Source organism: Mercenaria mercenaria, chromosome 4, assembly GCF_021730395.1.
Source record: "Mercenaria mercenaria strain notata chromosome 4, MADL_Memer_1, whole genome shotgun sequence".
NCBI classification, from domain to species: domain Eukaryota; kingdom Metazoa; phylum Mollusca; class Bivalvia; order Venerida; family Veneridae; genus Mercenaria; species Mercenaria mercenaria.
Genome location: NC_069364.1, coordinates 86,597,705 through 86,614,150, shown reverse-complemented (window position 1 = coordinate 86,614,150; position 16,446 = coordinate 86,597,705). Strand labels below are relative to the sequence as shown.

Below are 16,446 nucleotides of genomic sequence, written 5' to 3'. Positions count from 1 at the left end.
AAGTTTTGTCTATAGAATTTTCTTTAATCAACGTTTCGGATAACGCTTTCGTCAGGATAATTCACAAACTATTACTCCATTTTCTGCATTTATCAATTGATTTTTATATCATATAGTAAATTTGATAGTAACTTAAATTATATTAACAACATAATTACACATACAAATACCCCGCTTATTTTGAAATAAGTTAAATATACAAAGTTTAACAACAATTAAATTTCGTAAAAATTAATCGAACTGAAAATGATACGATTTGATAACATTCATTCAAAGGCAGCAAGTTTAACTGCATTGCATGCTGTGTAATAGTTGATTTATGATACATGTATTTACGACATAAATATTGAAATGCAGATCTGAAAGCAACTTTTATTATTCTACATAGTATTACTTTTTTCTTAGTTCTAGAGGCATATTGTCTTAATAAGAGCGGTATAGATAGATAGATAGATAGATGCTTTAAAGCTGTTGCCTAAAAAAATAGATGTTTATTAGAGATAAACAGGACTGTTGTTTAAATTTCAGTGCTATGTTAAACAAGTAGAGAATTTCAACTTCTATAGTAAAAGCATGTTTTTCTAATTTACTAACTTGGCTGTCATTGGTTAAATTGTCTCTTTTCCAGACGATGTATAATCAGATATTATGCAAGTCAGGATTTTTCATAATACACGGAAATATTGTATGGAGCGTTGTACAGAGGTCAATTCAGTCTTAATTTCAGTTACGCGTCAGGACAGGAAACATTAGTTTTCTCGGAGAGCATGATTACAATTTCCAGTTAATGTCTCCCGTCCTTGCTTTTGTCTTGAAACAAGTGCAAAGTATCTCTCGACATTGTCTTTGTCATGAAAAAAGGGCAAAATATTTTTAAGACTTGTAACATTCCAGTAACTGTTTTTTTTTTTTTTTTTGCTGTTACATAACTAAATCCGCATATTTTCATCCTCGAAAATATTATATTAAAAAAAATATGGTCTTGTTATTGTATTGACGATAAACATTTTGGGATTATTACTGTGTATAAACTTAAGAATAGCAATCAAAACATATCAGTCAATCCAAGGCCTATAGGTCACATATAGTGCCTTACTTACTGACATTTCTTAATTGTGTCGGTGTGACTCTGGCCACCACCTCACCACCCCCAACTCTACCCCCACCAAAACGAAAAGAATGAAAAAAGAAAGAAATGTATTGATGAAACACTATAAATAAAAATCAGTATGATTACAATAGCTTTGAACATATGCTACGCAAACAGTTGTCATATCAAAACTTCTGTGATGGCCAAGAATTGTAAAGTGAGATATGTTTTATTTTATTCTTATACATCTGTCACTTCAGTTGTATTTACAAATATCAAACGCATGAACAATTTCGTCTGTGTGTATTTAAAACGACCCAGTTTATATCTAATAACCAGAACTGGTAACGTTTATGTTATATCTTTTAACTTTTTTTTCATAAAGAAAACATATATTGGAATTTGTTGAGAGTCACCATTTTGCAAGGAATCTTAATGAGTGTGCAAACTGGCCTTAAAATCTGAGAACGACTGTTGTTGTTTATATTGGAAAAAACAAGATAGGTTATCGTTGTTCATATATCGTTTGAAGTTTGATCAAATACGTGTCTGATAATTTTTAATAATGTTGTATATATTTTGGAAAATACGAGATATATTATTGTTGTGGAAGTCAAATGAGCGGCTTGAAAATTTACATGATTTTATAATGTAGAATGCACATTTATATAAACAATGTTTCTTTAGATATCGCTATAGACGCATTACAAGTAAATGAATGTTGGAATAGATATGAGAACGTATACGAATTTTACAGTAGAATGGGAAGACGATATAACAAGTGGTAATCTGACAAATATTTCAGAACTGTTCATCTCGTCGACATCTGAACAATTTAATGTTGAACAACATCTTTTTGCCAACCTAGGGGAAAAGAGAAAGGATACTTTGTCTGTGATATTTCTTATCAGCGTGTATTGTATTATTTTCATCAGTGGTCTGGCTGGAAATTTTAGCACGTGCATTGTAATATGGAAAAATAGCTACATGCGTTCTGTGACTAACTGTTATCTCTTTAATCTGGCAGTGTCGGATTTACTTACGCTTATATTAGGTATGCATTTAAACAGTAAAATTGGAATAAATAGATCTGTCTGTTGCCAAAAATGTAGTGAATCTCCGATTGTTTCATTACCTTTATATTCTTATTTCAATTTTATTGATTAATGTCATAGTTTTCTCTTGAAATATTTACCTTTCCTGTAAAAGTTTCATTTAATTTAAACATACAGATTTGTATTTATTTTTACTTTTTACATTACAAGTTTCTTTTCATTGAATAACGCTGTCCTGCCTTTTTCTTAATGTCATATAGATTTTTTTATCAAATTCTATATAACAGACACTATTTTTTCACTCAAAGCTTAAGTGGGTATTATTAATTACAAGATACCCATGAGAATGAACTTCAACTTGCACTCATAATAACAGTCCTCACGAAGGCTGTTGCTCTGTCTTCTGAAAAGGCATTGAGTACATACGTTTTTGGTTCTAAAGGTTTGCTTTTCATATATTTATACACGAGCATTTTTGTGATTTACATGCCATGCCTTTTTGTTTCCTTTACTTGTCTTAGAGATTCACCTGGATAGGATTACTTTTATTTACACTGTTCCGTGTCTTTGGAACATGGTGGGGGTAAGAGTGAGGTTGGGTGCGCACCATAAACCGGTTTAAGCTCCCCAGTGGTGTTTTTGCCACTGACCGTTCCAAGGCGGTGCCCCACTGTGTTCCTGTGTTTGTTCGTTTTGTCCTCATGTGTTGGCTTTGTGTGTGTACGCGTGTGTGTGTGTGTTTGTGTGTGTGTGTGTGTGTGTGTGTGTGTGTTTGTGGTGTGCACGTCTGCGTGCTGTAGGTTTAGTTTTGGGGAGGCTGCGATGGTACGTGTCATTCCCTGTTTGATATTTCTCTTTGTTTTTTAACATGTAGCACGTCTAGATTAATTAAAATATGTGATAATTATTAATCACAGCTACCTTTACTATAGTTATTCTTTCTTTCTATATCTCGCATAATTCTGTGTAAAGATGAGCATGAACAGTTTGGGTTCCAAATAATCTTTTCGAAACCTTCCTATAATTTTAATGACTTTCAAGAACAATATCAAACTCTTTGATCGTCTTATCACAAGTAAGTGGTAAACATTTCATCATATGAATTAATCAATTTGAAAGTGAAGGAACGTTTTTTACAATGCTTTGTACAGTATTTTAACTGTTCATTTTTTTTTCATTATGAAACATGTATAACAATCATCCAAGCCATTAACATTCATCCAGTTGATTGATTTAAACTCTAATCGTGCAAGAACGTTGAAAATTCAGCATAATATGACAGAACAAGATTTGGTAAATGTGCGTTCATGTTATTTAAACTCTAATGCATTTTTTCAGTAAAATATTGAAATATTTATAAAAGTAATTATCAAATATATATAGTTTGCTTTAAACCGCCACTATTAGATAAACATGAAATTAAATGAAAATGTGTTCAGTTGACATGTAAAATATTGCAGCTGGTGCTGACACTGAAATAAATGAATATTCTCAATATCTGTAATTAAATCGATTCTTTAATTTAAAACATATATAGTGTACGTTACATGTGTGACTACATTGTATTTATGCTGTACACAACTGCAGAAACCGACACGGACATAAACCTAGTCCTAGAAGGAAGGCATCTCCCTTGAGGCACACAGTTTTAAAACTTGGCTTTAAGGTGTTTACACTTTATTTCAAATCGGAATATAAACTTAATAATATACCTAGAACTAAATACGCGGAAGTCTATATGTATTTCGTATTTAGGCACGTGCGTCAAGACGAAACAAAATAGAGTAGGTATTGTGCAAAACAAACGAGAACTGTTACGAGATAAAGTTTGACAATATTGATAAAAATAATATTGCTGTACATTGCAATTTATCACTCTCAGTTTGAGGTAAACACATACATAACTTTAAGTAATGGTTAAGTTATAAACAGACATATGTATGTTGGAATAATAAATTTCTACGGTAAGAGTGCTATTTTCTTACTGCAGAAAACATGCTTGATTACCAGTATAACATTTAGCAGAGTTTCATAATGTACCAGCAACATATATTTATAATTCTGATTCCTAATGACCTGAAGACATAGAAATGGTTACTTACCTTATAACTTTTGACAAAAAAGTCGTGATAATTGACACGAGATATCAATCCTTTAAAAAATGAGGTAAATTTCCGTCATTTTGTTGTATTATATTCAGAAATGTGTTTCCTTAAATATTACAGCAATGACTTTTCCTGTACATGTACTTACATTATTGACACTTTTTATTTTAGATTAAGACTCTTCTAAAAAGAGAATATTTGATTCTGTTCTACAAATACACATGTATTTTCTTAATTTGATAAAGGACTGAAGGGTGCAGATCCGTTCCTGAATATCAAGAAAGGCCATCCAATGCTAAGTGTGTAATTCATATAAATATTTTTGTTACGTCTTTTTTTTCTCTCCGCTACATACTAGTATTAAACCATTTTCTAAAAGCGGCAAAAAATAACTTCTTTGCTGTCAGAATGAATTAGTGGTTACATATACAAAACAATGTGTTACATTTTATCTTTTGAAGCTGCATAGAAAACGGATATGTCCGCGTAAAACTCTTTTTTTTCCAAGGAGGAGCAGGCTGGAAAAAAATGACCTGTAATATTGTTGATGAGGCACTGAACCCAACAACAACAAAATAAATCAATGGATCAGTTAAATATTTTCCATGAAGCTGGAAGTTTTAATCTTTATTATCACATTTTTGGCAAAATCAGACTAACAAATTTATCGACATATGAGTTTTGCGAAATATTCAAATAATTAACCGAAAATGTTGCAGAGAAAGGAACACACCGTTACAACACTTTTGACATAATACTTTAGAATGTCAACTGTCTTCTGTGTTTTACCAGTATTTAACTGTTTGTCATTATCCAATGTCATATAATATTTTCTGTGCCAAACTTGAAATAAACACGTTGGAACATTTCATCCTAACGGTTGGTTAGTAGCTTTAATATCACTCCCAAAATAAATTTTAAAACAATCTGCTCATTAATTGCTCGTTCACAGTACGGACACATATTTCCCGCGTAAAATGTGCAGAGAAGCTTAGGCACAAAAAACACAATGCGTAAATTTTGCGTAGGACTATTTCAGTGACTTGTTCTTGCGAGGGCGCAAATTTTGCACCCTGATTCAAATCTTGTGCATGTGAGGATTTGTTTCTCAAATTTTCTGTTGTGTTTCATTTTCCTGCTAAAACTTGATAATATTTCTATCGGTGATTTTCTTATTACAATAAACGTAATGCGTGTTTATGAACAAATAGAAAACTGAATGTAATAATCGCCTATGCGAATACCGAAAACAAATTATACGCTTTGAAAAAAGACAGATCTATTAGACTATTGACATATCGAATTGACCTGATTCTAAATGTGAGTGCATTTTGTCAGAAAAAAAATACTAAAACAGTTTTTCCCAGCACCGGTGTTATGTGTCCTAAAAATAAATAATCTCCGAATTCGAAAGAAAGTAATAGGAGACATAAGCGGGTAAGCAAAAGCGGGGGCGTTTCTGTATAGAGAGATGGCAATAGATTGCATTGCAATTTAAGAGAATTATAAGGGAAAATGTAGAAAGCAGGTGTTCATTCGCGGAAGAATAAATATTTGGCCCTGTTACATCTTTTAAAAATAAAAAACATCATGTATTAAAAATACGTGAATTGGTTCGCTGATATATGATTTTTCTCCTGTCAATACATGCACGGAAAAAAGGACACTTGGAGAAACAGTTGAGAAAAATGTCATGATACAATTTAATACTTTTATTTAGAATAAGCCAACGTACTAAACTACTTTTCTGTATATATGAATCTTGACAAGGCAGTCATTAAGGAATGGCATATATGTTTAAATAACCATACATTGGAAAGAAACTGAAAAGTCGGCTACATTTGAATTCTAAGAACTCGTTTTAGGTTGTAGCATTCTAAAATACTAATATCCATTAATGTAATTATCTACGTAAAGAGACTTTTTCTTTTCCTCTTTATTTGCTTGTTCAAATTTGATTATATTTTCATCATCGATTTCCTAGTTACTTGAAGACTAATTTCCTTTTGAAGTTGCATGCAACATATTATTGCCATGGGAAAAAAACTGAAAACGAATTTCTCGTTGCTAAACAGCTAGAAAAAAAAGATCAATAACTATCATATCATTCCTTGTATAAATCGCCGGTCCCTAGTTTGTGCTTGTCTACCGGGCTATCAATTCAAAACTGTTGGAATAAAAGTGTAAAAACTGATTTCTGGTATCATGTAAAACTACTCTTTAAACGATTTGCCGATCAACAGACAAAAGTATTGGCCCGCAGTCCGAGGGTCAATAGTTCTGACTTTTCACCGGTAAGCCATTCAATAAGCGTATATTGTCTTACCAATCACAATCGTCTTTCATACATTTCTAGGATGCCATCGAATGTTCAGATATTTATTTCTACCTTGTACTGTCGCAAAATATCACAGTCAGTAACTAGCAAATAAAACATAAAATATGTGTCACACGTCACACTTCGATATGTTCTTTCTAACATCTGAAATATAAGATTAAGCGGAAAAGCAGATTTCACAAATCGTTCAATAAAGTTTTGTTTTACTGTTATCCAATGCTTTCAGTTGTAAATCGATTCGTACATGCGATCAAGTTATCTAGGGAAAATATCTAAAAACGACGGATTATTTTCATAATAATAATCTGCCAATTTTTTTATAACATCATTCAAATTTCGACTGCGAAATAAGGAACATTTCTGTCCTAAATGTTTTGTCATGTCTGTACCTTTACAAGTAGTTACTCAGATACAAACATACAAAACGTCGGCATTTTTATTTCCATCTTAACATTTAATTTAATATAATGTAATATGTTTGTTGATTTACTAAGACTATCTCAGGATGAGTTACAAGCAATACCAAAAGTCAAACAGGAAAAGCCACATTCGGAGAACGCAGCCGTCCTTTCAAAGAACGCAGCCATCCATTCAACACAAACGTTGCAGCTAGATTCGGACTCAACGATAGGGACTTACAGCTAACGGCCCTCTTACGCAAATAAACGTTTCACATTTCTTCTACGAAGTCTGTCCAGAATAATTATAGAATTTTCGAGACATTCCGTTTCATCGATAAAAGAATATTGGCAATACCAGTAGAAATTCTATAAGTCTGCTATACTGATTCTGAAAATAACTTAATAATCATGCGAAAATGTAGTTGAATGTTGAAATAGTCATCCTGTCGACCTAATCAGTTTAATTATGTTCCAAACCTTAATCTAATTACTTTGATGTCTCTCACGAATGACGTAAAACGTGTGAAACTACGTAAATAGCATTAAATGCTATTTTGCAACATTTAGATGTTCATACTTTATATATTGGAGGTTGATTTATCTCTTTATATCTTGCATTAAATTAATTTTTAAACTTGGTACCGGCAAGATACTGTTGGGTATCTTTTTCACAACAGCCAGTTGTGTTAGCTCAAAGTTGTTTATATAAACAGAACATGAATGCATCGAAATATATAACAATTAATCTCTAATATGTATTAGCTTATGATTGTCATTGCATTTGAGTTTTAGTTTCAAAGCGAATACTAACTGTTACTTGTTTTCTTTTATGATGATTGGGAACTGTTACCTGTAAGTAATAATGTCATGAATTGGGTTCATTATACATTTAGACAAATATTCAAATCCAGTCCGATTAAACATGAAACGATTTTAAGAATTATAAACATAAAATTATCTATAAAGCTCAATTTCGGCTAAGTTTTCGACATATTTAGTGACTTTTGAATCACATGAAACCGGATAGAGAACTATGTTTTTTGTTCTACACGCCAGCGCGGTTAAATCTTGTGAGGGAACTTCTATGCTTTGATCGCTGTTGGTTTTCGTGTATTTCTAGTAAAGAGAAACAAGTTTGAATATTACCTCGCTGAATTTGATGGAATATACTTTCCTGTGTCACATTGTGTAGCCAGTCTGAGCTTGGAATATATATTTATGCAAATGTCATAATATAAACGTTATTTACCCTTTATTTTGGTATTTCCAATTTGCAAGTTAATACCAATTGTAATTTAACCACAATCCGTAGAAAGACAGGAAGTAAATACCGTATAAAATTACCACGACAACCTTCTTAAGAGTCTTTTAAGAAATATACGACATCATTCGTCTGTATTGCAAACAATTTGTTTATTGATATGTTTCAAGCTTTCATTTATTTTACTCTTAGTTTTGATATTTGTCATTTCAGCACTTCCTCCAGAAGTATATTCGATATGGGAAGCATATCCTTGGCGATTCGGAGAAGCATTCTGCATTCTGAAATCATTTATAATGGAAATGACATCATATTCTTCGGTGCTTACTATAACCGGATTTACAATTGAAAGATACATAGCCATTTGTCATCCAATCAAAGTTCAACGTTGCTGTCACGTGTCTCGTGCAACACGATGCATAGTACTGATTTGGACAGTGTCTATATTTAGTGCCTTACCATATCCGGTTCATACAAGAACGTTCTACTACCTACACGACCCATCAACCGGTGAACCTATCTTAGATTCACTTGTTTGTAATATTCCATTGATATGGACATCTAGAATGATAACAGTGTTCCAAATGTCAACTTTTATCTACTTTATAGTTCCAATGGTAGTGATAACATTATTTTACATTCTGATTGGTGTAAAATTACGCGAGAGTGCACTGTCGGCTCCTAGATCACCGCAGTATGGTAAAGCTACTGCGGCAAGAGCGAGGCGAGCCATTTTGAAGATGCTAGGTAAATAAAAGTTATCAAAACTATACATAAACGTTGAAAACAGTAGCGCCATGTCTTTTGTCTTAATGCTTCAAGATACTGTAATCTTATTTCTTTGTAGACTGCCTTGAACTAGCTTCGAACGAGCTTTTCACTGCTAAAAAATACCCTAAGTAAACAATATTCTTGACAATTTGATTATCGGATCATTTTTGATAAATCTAATGGCTCAGTTTGTTTAATAGTGTATGCTAACTCGATTTTACCTACTTTAAGATATCATTCAATTTACTATTTCTGTATGTATTCTAGTTGCTGTAGTTGTGGCCTTCTTCGTTTGTTGGGCCCCATTCCATGCTCAAAGACTGATGACATTATACATAAAAACTTGGACCAAACAACTGATAGAAGTACAAAGCTATTTGTTTTATGTTTCAGGTAATAACCTCAAATATTTCTGGAACTTTAGTAAAATCAACATAAGGTTTTATTTATCCAAGACAAGGATTGTCTTGTTTGTTTGTAAAAGGAATGAACTTTTAAATTATAGGTACTAATGTAGATCACACATATTTGTAGTTTGTATAATATCTGTTTGAAAAAATATTTTTATTAATCATATAACGTTTTCATTGATCATAAAGAATGAAACGAAATTTTCTGTCTTCATATTGTATTGACGTTTACCTGTAAAGACGAAGTCTTTTGTTTAATATTTAGATGTGAAGGATTTTATTTCTGTTTCAAAAATAATCAACATATAATATTCAATAAAATTATATACACAAGGAATATATTGTTTAATCAGCATTTAGGTCTAAAAGACAATCAACGAGAGTATATCAAAATTCAAGTTTTTCTAAGATACTTCATAAAGTGGATGTAGGACAAAAGTATAATCTTGTCTGCATGCATATTTGCAAGTCGCCACATTTCTTGATACAATGATATATAACAAAAAAACTTAAACAACCTATAACGCGTACCAAATAAATGTAACTCATTCCAGCATACATAAATATCAATAGACTAACAAATGAAATTCTATGTCTAATTTCAGGGGTGCTGTATTTCTTCAGCTGTACTGTTAACCCAATTTTGTACAATTTGCTGTCAAGGAAATTCCGACGAGCTTTCAAACGGACACTGTGCAGATGTTGTGTTAATATCCATTCATTACCAACGTTTTATATGCTCAAAGCGAAATTTATTAACAATGACAGAAATGCACAATCCAGTCTTCCTGTCAATTCCAATGTATATATTCCAGAAAGGAACCAGATGCGTCTTGTTACTTTCTACAGAAATGACAAACAAGTGACACATACGCTACGGAATGGTGTTTTTACTGAAAAACAATTAACAAGGGATACATTATTGAACCGTACAAGTAAGGAGAAAAGCTCAAGTTGTAGTTCACACGCACATTCTGACGGTGGTTTACATGCTCTATGTCGTCATAAACGATGCACAAATCGACGGCAGAGTTTTCTGTCTCCGCGTCCAAATGGAAATGTTGCATCATTTCAGGGTATAGATGCACTTAAAAGACAAGAATTTAAGAACATTAGATATAGTGATCCAGTCTCATCTGAAGACGCACATATTCTGTATGACGACAGTGTGTCAGAATCTGAACATCCTATATTACGAATAACTTTGCGGGTATGAAATATGTGAGGTTTTGGTTGGTTTCAGTGAAGTATATTCTACAGAAATTATTATGATGTAAATAATATATAATTGTGTGTGTTTTTTTTTTCTGCGTTAGATTTAATCATTATATTTTTTATGTAAATTCAGAAAGTGGGATACTCAAATGAAATAAAAACTTCACATAAATTTAATAGGCGGAGATGCTAGTGGGCTGATATTGATTTGGTGGATAAGGTCGCTGACTTTAAATCACTTGCCCCTCACCGATGTGGGTTCAAGCCTCACTCGGGGCGTTGAATTCTTCATGTGAGGAAGCTATCCAGCTGGCTTACGGAAGCTCGGTGGTTCTACCCAGATGCCCGCTCGTAATGAAATAATGCACGGAGCGGCACCTAGGGTCTTCCTCTACCATCGAAGCTGGAAAGTCGCCATATGACCTATAAGTTTGTCAGTGCGGCGTTAAACCCTACAAAATAAATATTTCTTTTCACATTGGGAGATGACTCGTGAATAAATGAAATGAAATTGTTGATTGTATTGTATGATAACAACTGCATTAACTTTAAATGTTATTTTTCTGATTCTTTACTTTCTGTTGTTGGGGTTTTTGAAATTTATAATCCCATTTTAAGCGTTAACACTTTATATCACTTGATATCACAACATACTTTCTCGTTAAATGTTTCAAAACCTGCTGTAATATTCCTAAACAATTATTGACGTTTTCAATTCTGATACATCGCCGATTTAATACATGCATCAAATAACAATTTGCAGAAAAGTATAAAACTATCTCTAAACATGAATATACTTACAGCATTTAATACTATTGCAAAACAACTAAATCCAGATTGTAGGGGAGGGGAGGGGGAAGCATTTTGGATATCCTAAGACAATTTGTTTGGTAGGTAAGTGAAGTTTTATTATTTTTAAAAATCAGTTCTTATTGTCAACAAAAAAAATCACCAAACGGAATGATACAATTTTGGTAGTTTTATTAGCCATCGGTACCAGGCTCATATCATCTAGGTTCGTTAATCTTTCGACTCGGTATGTTTGAAATTTCGTTCATCTGTCAAAGGTTACAACGTCAATGAATAGAAATTGCGTTCATCTTGTCAAAGGTAAAAACTGCAAGGATAACGTTTGCAAAGGCTATTTCTGCTAAACGTCTAAGCTTTGAAGGCATTTCATTAACGTTTAGATAGTTAAAATTTAATATATATATCCACCTACGGATAAATAAAACTAGACTTGCATCAGTCGTTATAATCCTTTGAAATAATCTTTAACAGTATTTTCTAATAAAGAAATCTATTTATCTCTGACTCTGAGCGTAGAGGGAAAAGGTGTTCCTCATAAAAAATCAGCGTCATTAAGAAGAAAGAAATAAACATTATTATAGATACTTGAAATCAACATACTTTGCAAGTCTGTCATTAGACTCGATGAAGTGTAAAAACGTATGACAGTATTTGAATATTATTAACATTTCCCTACAATACATCCGTGTATGACTTACCCTGTCCTGTAACGAGGCTCCAGATAATGGATCTTTGCGATAAACTGCAGACAAGACGGCAAATTTCTGCATGCCCATGCATAGTGTCGGTAATTGTTCTGGTCATAGGGGCTAAAACTAGGTCAACAAACGTTCGGAATTTGTCACAGAAGTACAAAAGTGCACTCTATCAGCCTCTAGGACCTCTAGAGATAAACCAGGTACTCGGTCGTTAATCTTGTTTTGCCTTTTTCATGAGATATCATGTCGTACTACAAAGAGATTTTGAATTGTGCTATGCGGCACGATATACTTTTATCTATATACTTAGTATTGTTAATGAATAGCACACCTGCCAGTTGTTACGAAAATGCGTTCTTTCCAAAATATAACGTTTGATTGACGGAGTGAGATTTTGTCTTTATGTATAATACACCGTTACATGTCGTATGTAATTAGTGGATAAGATCTCGTTGTGTTATGTTTTTCTTGTCACAATAGATTCATTCACAATGTAACTAAATAGTATTTGGCAAAGTATTTTCAGTGGGGCATTAGTTTTGTATAGTTGATAAATAGGATATGATAGTGCCCTTCGTGTATAAAATAGGTCGTAAATAACAGTAAATACAATCAAGTATGTTATAATAGTCATTAATACAAAATAGATGTAAATATATTACATGTAGTCTGTTTCTGGAAAGAGCTTAGAAACAATATACATGTATTTACAAATGAATTTCATTGCAAGATTCCCGTAGCAGGGAATCCATGTTGTTGTAGTCAATAAATACTTACGCAGAAATATATAGACGATGTAATAGGCAACAAGGTCAAGGAACCCAATGTGCCATAAACATTGAACAATCTCAGGTGAATACATTATTGAGAAGCTTAAACCGGACTTTTGAGTATATTCAAATTCTATCATTTTGCAAGGTAATCTCCGCGACATGAACCACTCATACACAGTAGTAATAACTGGCACGATAACGGAAACACAAACATATGAAAGTATAAATGAAAACCCAAAGTAGCTTCGTCCCATAGGGTTTTAGGACTACGTAAGTTGACAACAATTGCGTTGCACGTCACAATCAATACGAAGCAGTGTGACTCAAGTAGCATGCACATATATCGATGAATATGATGTCCATATATTGGCAGTCGAACGATAAAAGCTGTAACTATTGTGTGATATATAATGTTTGTACACTAGCAAATATAAAAATATTGAGAAGAAGTTGTACAGCTGGTTTAATTCATTGATATATATCACTGTAATATTTCGACAAAAATTGCACACCACAGACATTTTTATGAGAAATAACTTCATTATCTTAATACCGTCGTTATATCTTTATAAAAGGATGATATATACCTTTGTGTTGTATCACTATTGTAGGCAGATTTCATTTTAAACATTTGATTTCCACGGCTATGGTTTTATATGAATATTAATAACATAACGCTGCTGTATATGTATTCAGTGGTATGTTTAAAACTATCCGATCTACAGCAAAGAAGCAAGGATTTTGTCAAAAATCCCGATAAATGCAATAGGAATATATATAAACATACATGCATACACAGCTATGATATTATTGTTTGCTTTTCTTCAAAATCATAAATACCGTTTTTTTTTTCTCAAAAAATATGTTCGTCTGTAATGTTTTACAAAAGAAATAGATATCAATACATTTATTTTATTTTGTTTGGTTTAACGTCGCACCGACACTTTTTTAGGTCATATGACGATTTTCCAGCTTTGATGGTAGAGGACAACCCCAGGTGCCCCTCCGTGCATTATGTCGTCACGAGCGGGTACCTGGGTAGAACCATCGACCTTCCGTAAGCCAGCTGGAGTGCTTCCTCACATGAGGAATTCAAACGCCCCGATTGAGGCTCGAACCCACATCGACTGAGGGGCAAGTGATTTGAAATCAGCGACCTTAACCACTCGGACACGGAGGCCGCAAACACTCATACAAGAAACAGAATGCTACTATTTATCTGCACCTGTTACTCACCTTTGTTTTAGATTCAATGTACAAAAGTTCTAAATCATTCTTATAATTATTCCTTCAGAAACGGATTGGTTCATGTTAAAGTTAGAAAAACTGCTATTATGTCCAGCAAAACGTTGTAACATTGACATAGATAGCTATTCAAGAGGAAATAAGACAACAGACAAAATCCAGCAGTTAAGGATGCAATGTTAGACTTACAAATCAATATATAAGAAGTATACATTACATACGAAATGTGGCAATTGCATTTAAATCTTATATAGTTAGATTAAAACGACATTGCAATTGTATAATAGTAATATTGAATGAATCATTAACAGAAACTGATATGTTTAGTATGAAAGTAACTGATGTTAAATTCGTTAACTGTATTATTGCGTATCGCTATGTAACAGAAACATTTGAATGTAATATCAACGCAGAACACCTCGTGAAGGATAACAATATTGAATTAAGAACAGATGTGGATTCGACACAAATAGCAATCTCTTTCTTGTTATTAAAGCAAGGTATATCTATGGATGTCTTACGTTTTATGTAAAATTTGCCGCTTTCTTAAGAAAATGTGGAAGTTAAAATTTTGTATGCTTATATACTTCTTTACAGTAAGGCGTTGAATTATTAACATCGCTGGAAGTATGGATTTTATATATTACAGCTACCAATCTACAGCTAGAGAAAATTATTTGACATGTTCATTTACATCAAGTTTGACATAGAGTGAAAGTAAGTGTTTTACATTGATGAAAATGTACTAAGTGGAATGTTTCTGCGTTTAAACGGTTCACACCCTTTGGCACAATATATTTTGCTATTTATGAGGATACCTTGCAAACATCATATGTCACACTAATCACTTTCACCGTTCTCACAGTTTATGGATTATAAGAGGAAAAAGTCTCGCCTAAAAAGTATAATAATTAAAAATTATGCGAAATAACCTTGTTTCGTTAAATCTTTAATTAGAAGGTCTTCGAAATTTAAGGTTCATACATTACTGTTCGCTTTCTTTCGATAACAAATAAATTCTTTGAATAGATCTTTTGGAAGCATAGAACGCAACCAAGCAATATAACAGCAGACTCGGTTTAAATCAGATTTTTAATGACAGGAAATGAAATATGCAAAAATTCTTACGCCCCTTAGCACCACCTTAAGCGGAATTCTTGTACAGTAAACATGAACACTCTCCGTGATCCCATGGGAACAGAAAATATTACAACACTCGGTTGATCAAAAAAACATCATTTTCTTGTCTGAACTTTGATTCAGTCATTCCTGTTTGGTCTTCAAGTCTACCAAAGAAAACAAGCTGATACAAAATAGCACATTGTTGCGTTATTCCAAACTGAATCATCTGCAATGTTATGTGGAATAGTACGTGACAAGCATGACCTGTTTACCACTGCAATGAAGAGTAGGATGTGAATATTATTACCAGTTTACGTGCGAGTGTTCACCTTCAGTCAGTGTATATTCAATAGGTCAGAGATTACAGTAAACAATAAGACATACAGGATGTCATGTATTGCATAAAAACATAAACCAATTTTGACGTGATTGAGAGACATCTAGAGATTCAGTTTGCCTGTCAGAGATCAAAATGATATAGCTCAAATCAATCCATATTCCAGTTCAAAGAAAGGCTTAGGTAACTAGGTACATGTCAGACTAAGCGTTTCATAATTGACGTAGTGATGACAATGTACAAAAACCACCGTAAGCTATTATTGTCAAAGTCACATAATTGCTATGATTTACGTATGATTGTTATAGATGATGGTATTCTGGCATATAAGAGGACTCAATCAAACCGAGTCTGCAATTTTCATTGTTTGCATTGTTCTTGGTGCTTCCGAGGGATCTACTTTCCAGCTTATATATATTAACGTAATGTATCGAGATATTTTATACTGCTTTAAAAATTATTAAGCTCTTGCCGTAAATCATTAGACAAGTGGTCTAATAGTAAACGTCTCAACATGATAATCGCACGAAAATGGAACTATATATACTTTGCTGGTATATGTATATTTGGAAAAGCGTTCGAACACAAAATACAAAAGAACGTTCTAGTAGTACCTGTTACCTAATATCTTTGTTTTTATCGATATACTTTAGATATGTTTTTTTCGCCTGTATTATGGGGAACAATATCAGCACGGTTAAGAAACAGTAAGGCAAAATTAGTACATGTTTTACATGAAAATCAAATATTGCCTTATTGAAAAATAAAAAGACCATGTCGATCAGCGGGCGAGGCCTGTGATGTCTTGTGATGTC

General features: G+C 32.9%; 1 protein-coding gene across 1 annotated transcript; it reads left to right on the top strand.

The window, feature by feature from the left end:
- Window positions 1–1,466: 1,466 nt before the first annotated feature.
- On the top strand, window positions 1,467–15,057 carry LOC123552367 (pyrokinin-1 receptor-like). The gene is made up of 4 exons (XM_045341981.2): window positions 1,467–2,144; window positions 8,464–8,997; window positions 9,289–9,414; window positions 10,037–15,057. The coding sequence occupies exons 1-4, from the start codon at window positions 1,805–1,807 to the stop codon at window positions 10,645–10,647; spliced, it is 1,611 nt and encodes a 536-aa protein (XP_045197916.1). The 5' UTR covers window positions 1,467–1,804; the 3' UTR covers window positions 10,648–15,057.
- Window positions 15,058–16,446: the final 1,389 nt, after the last annotated feature.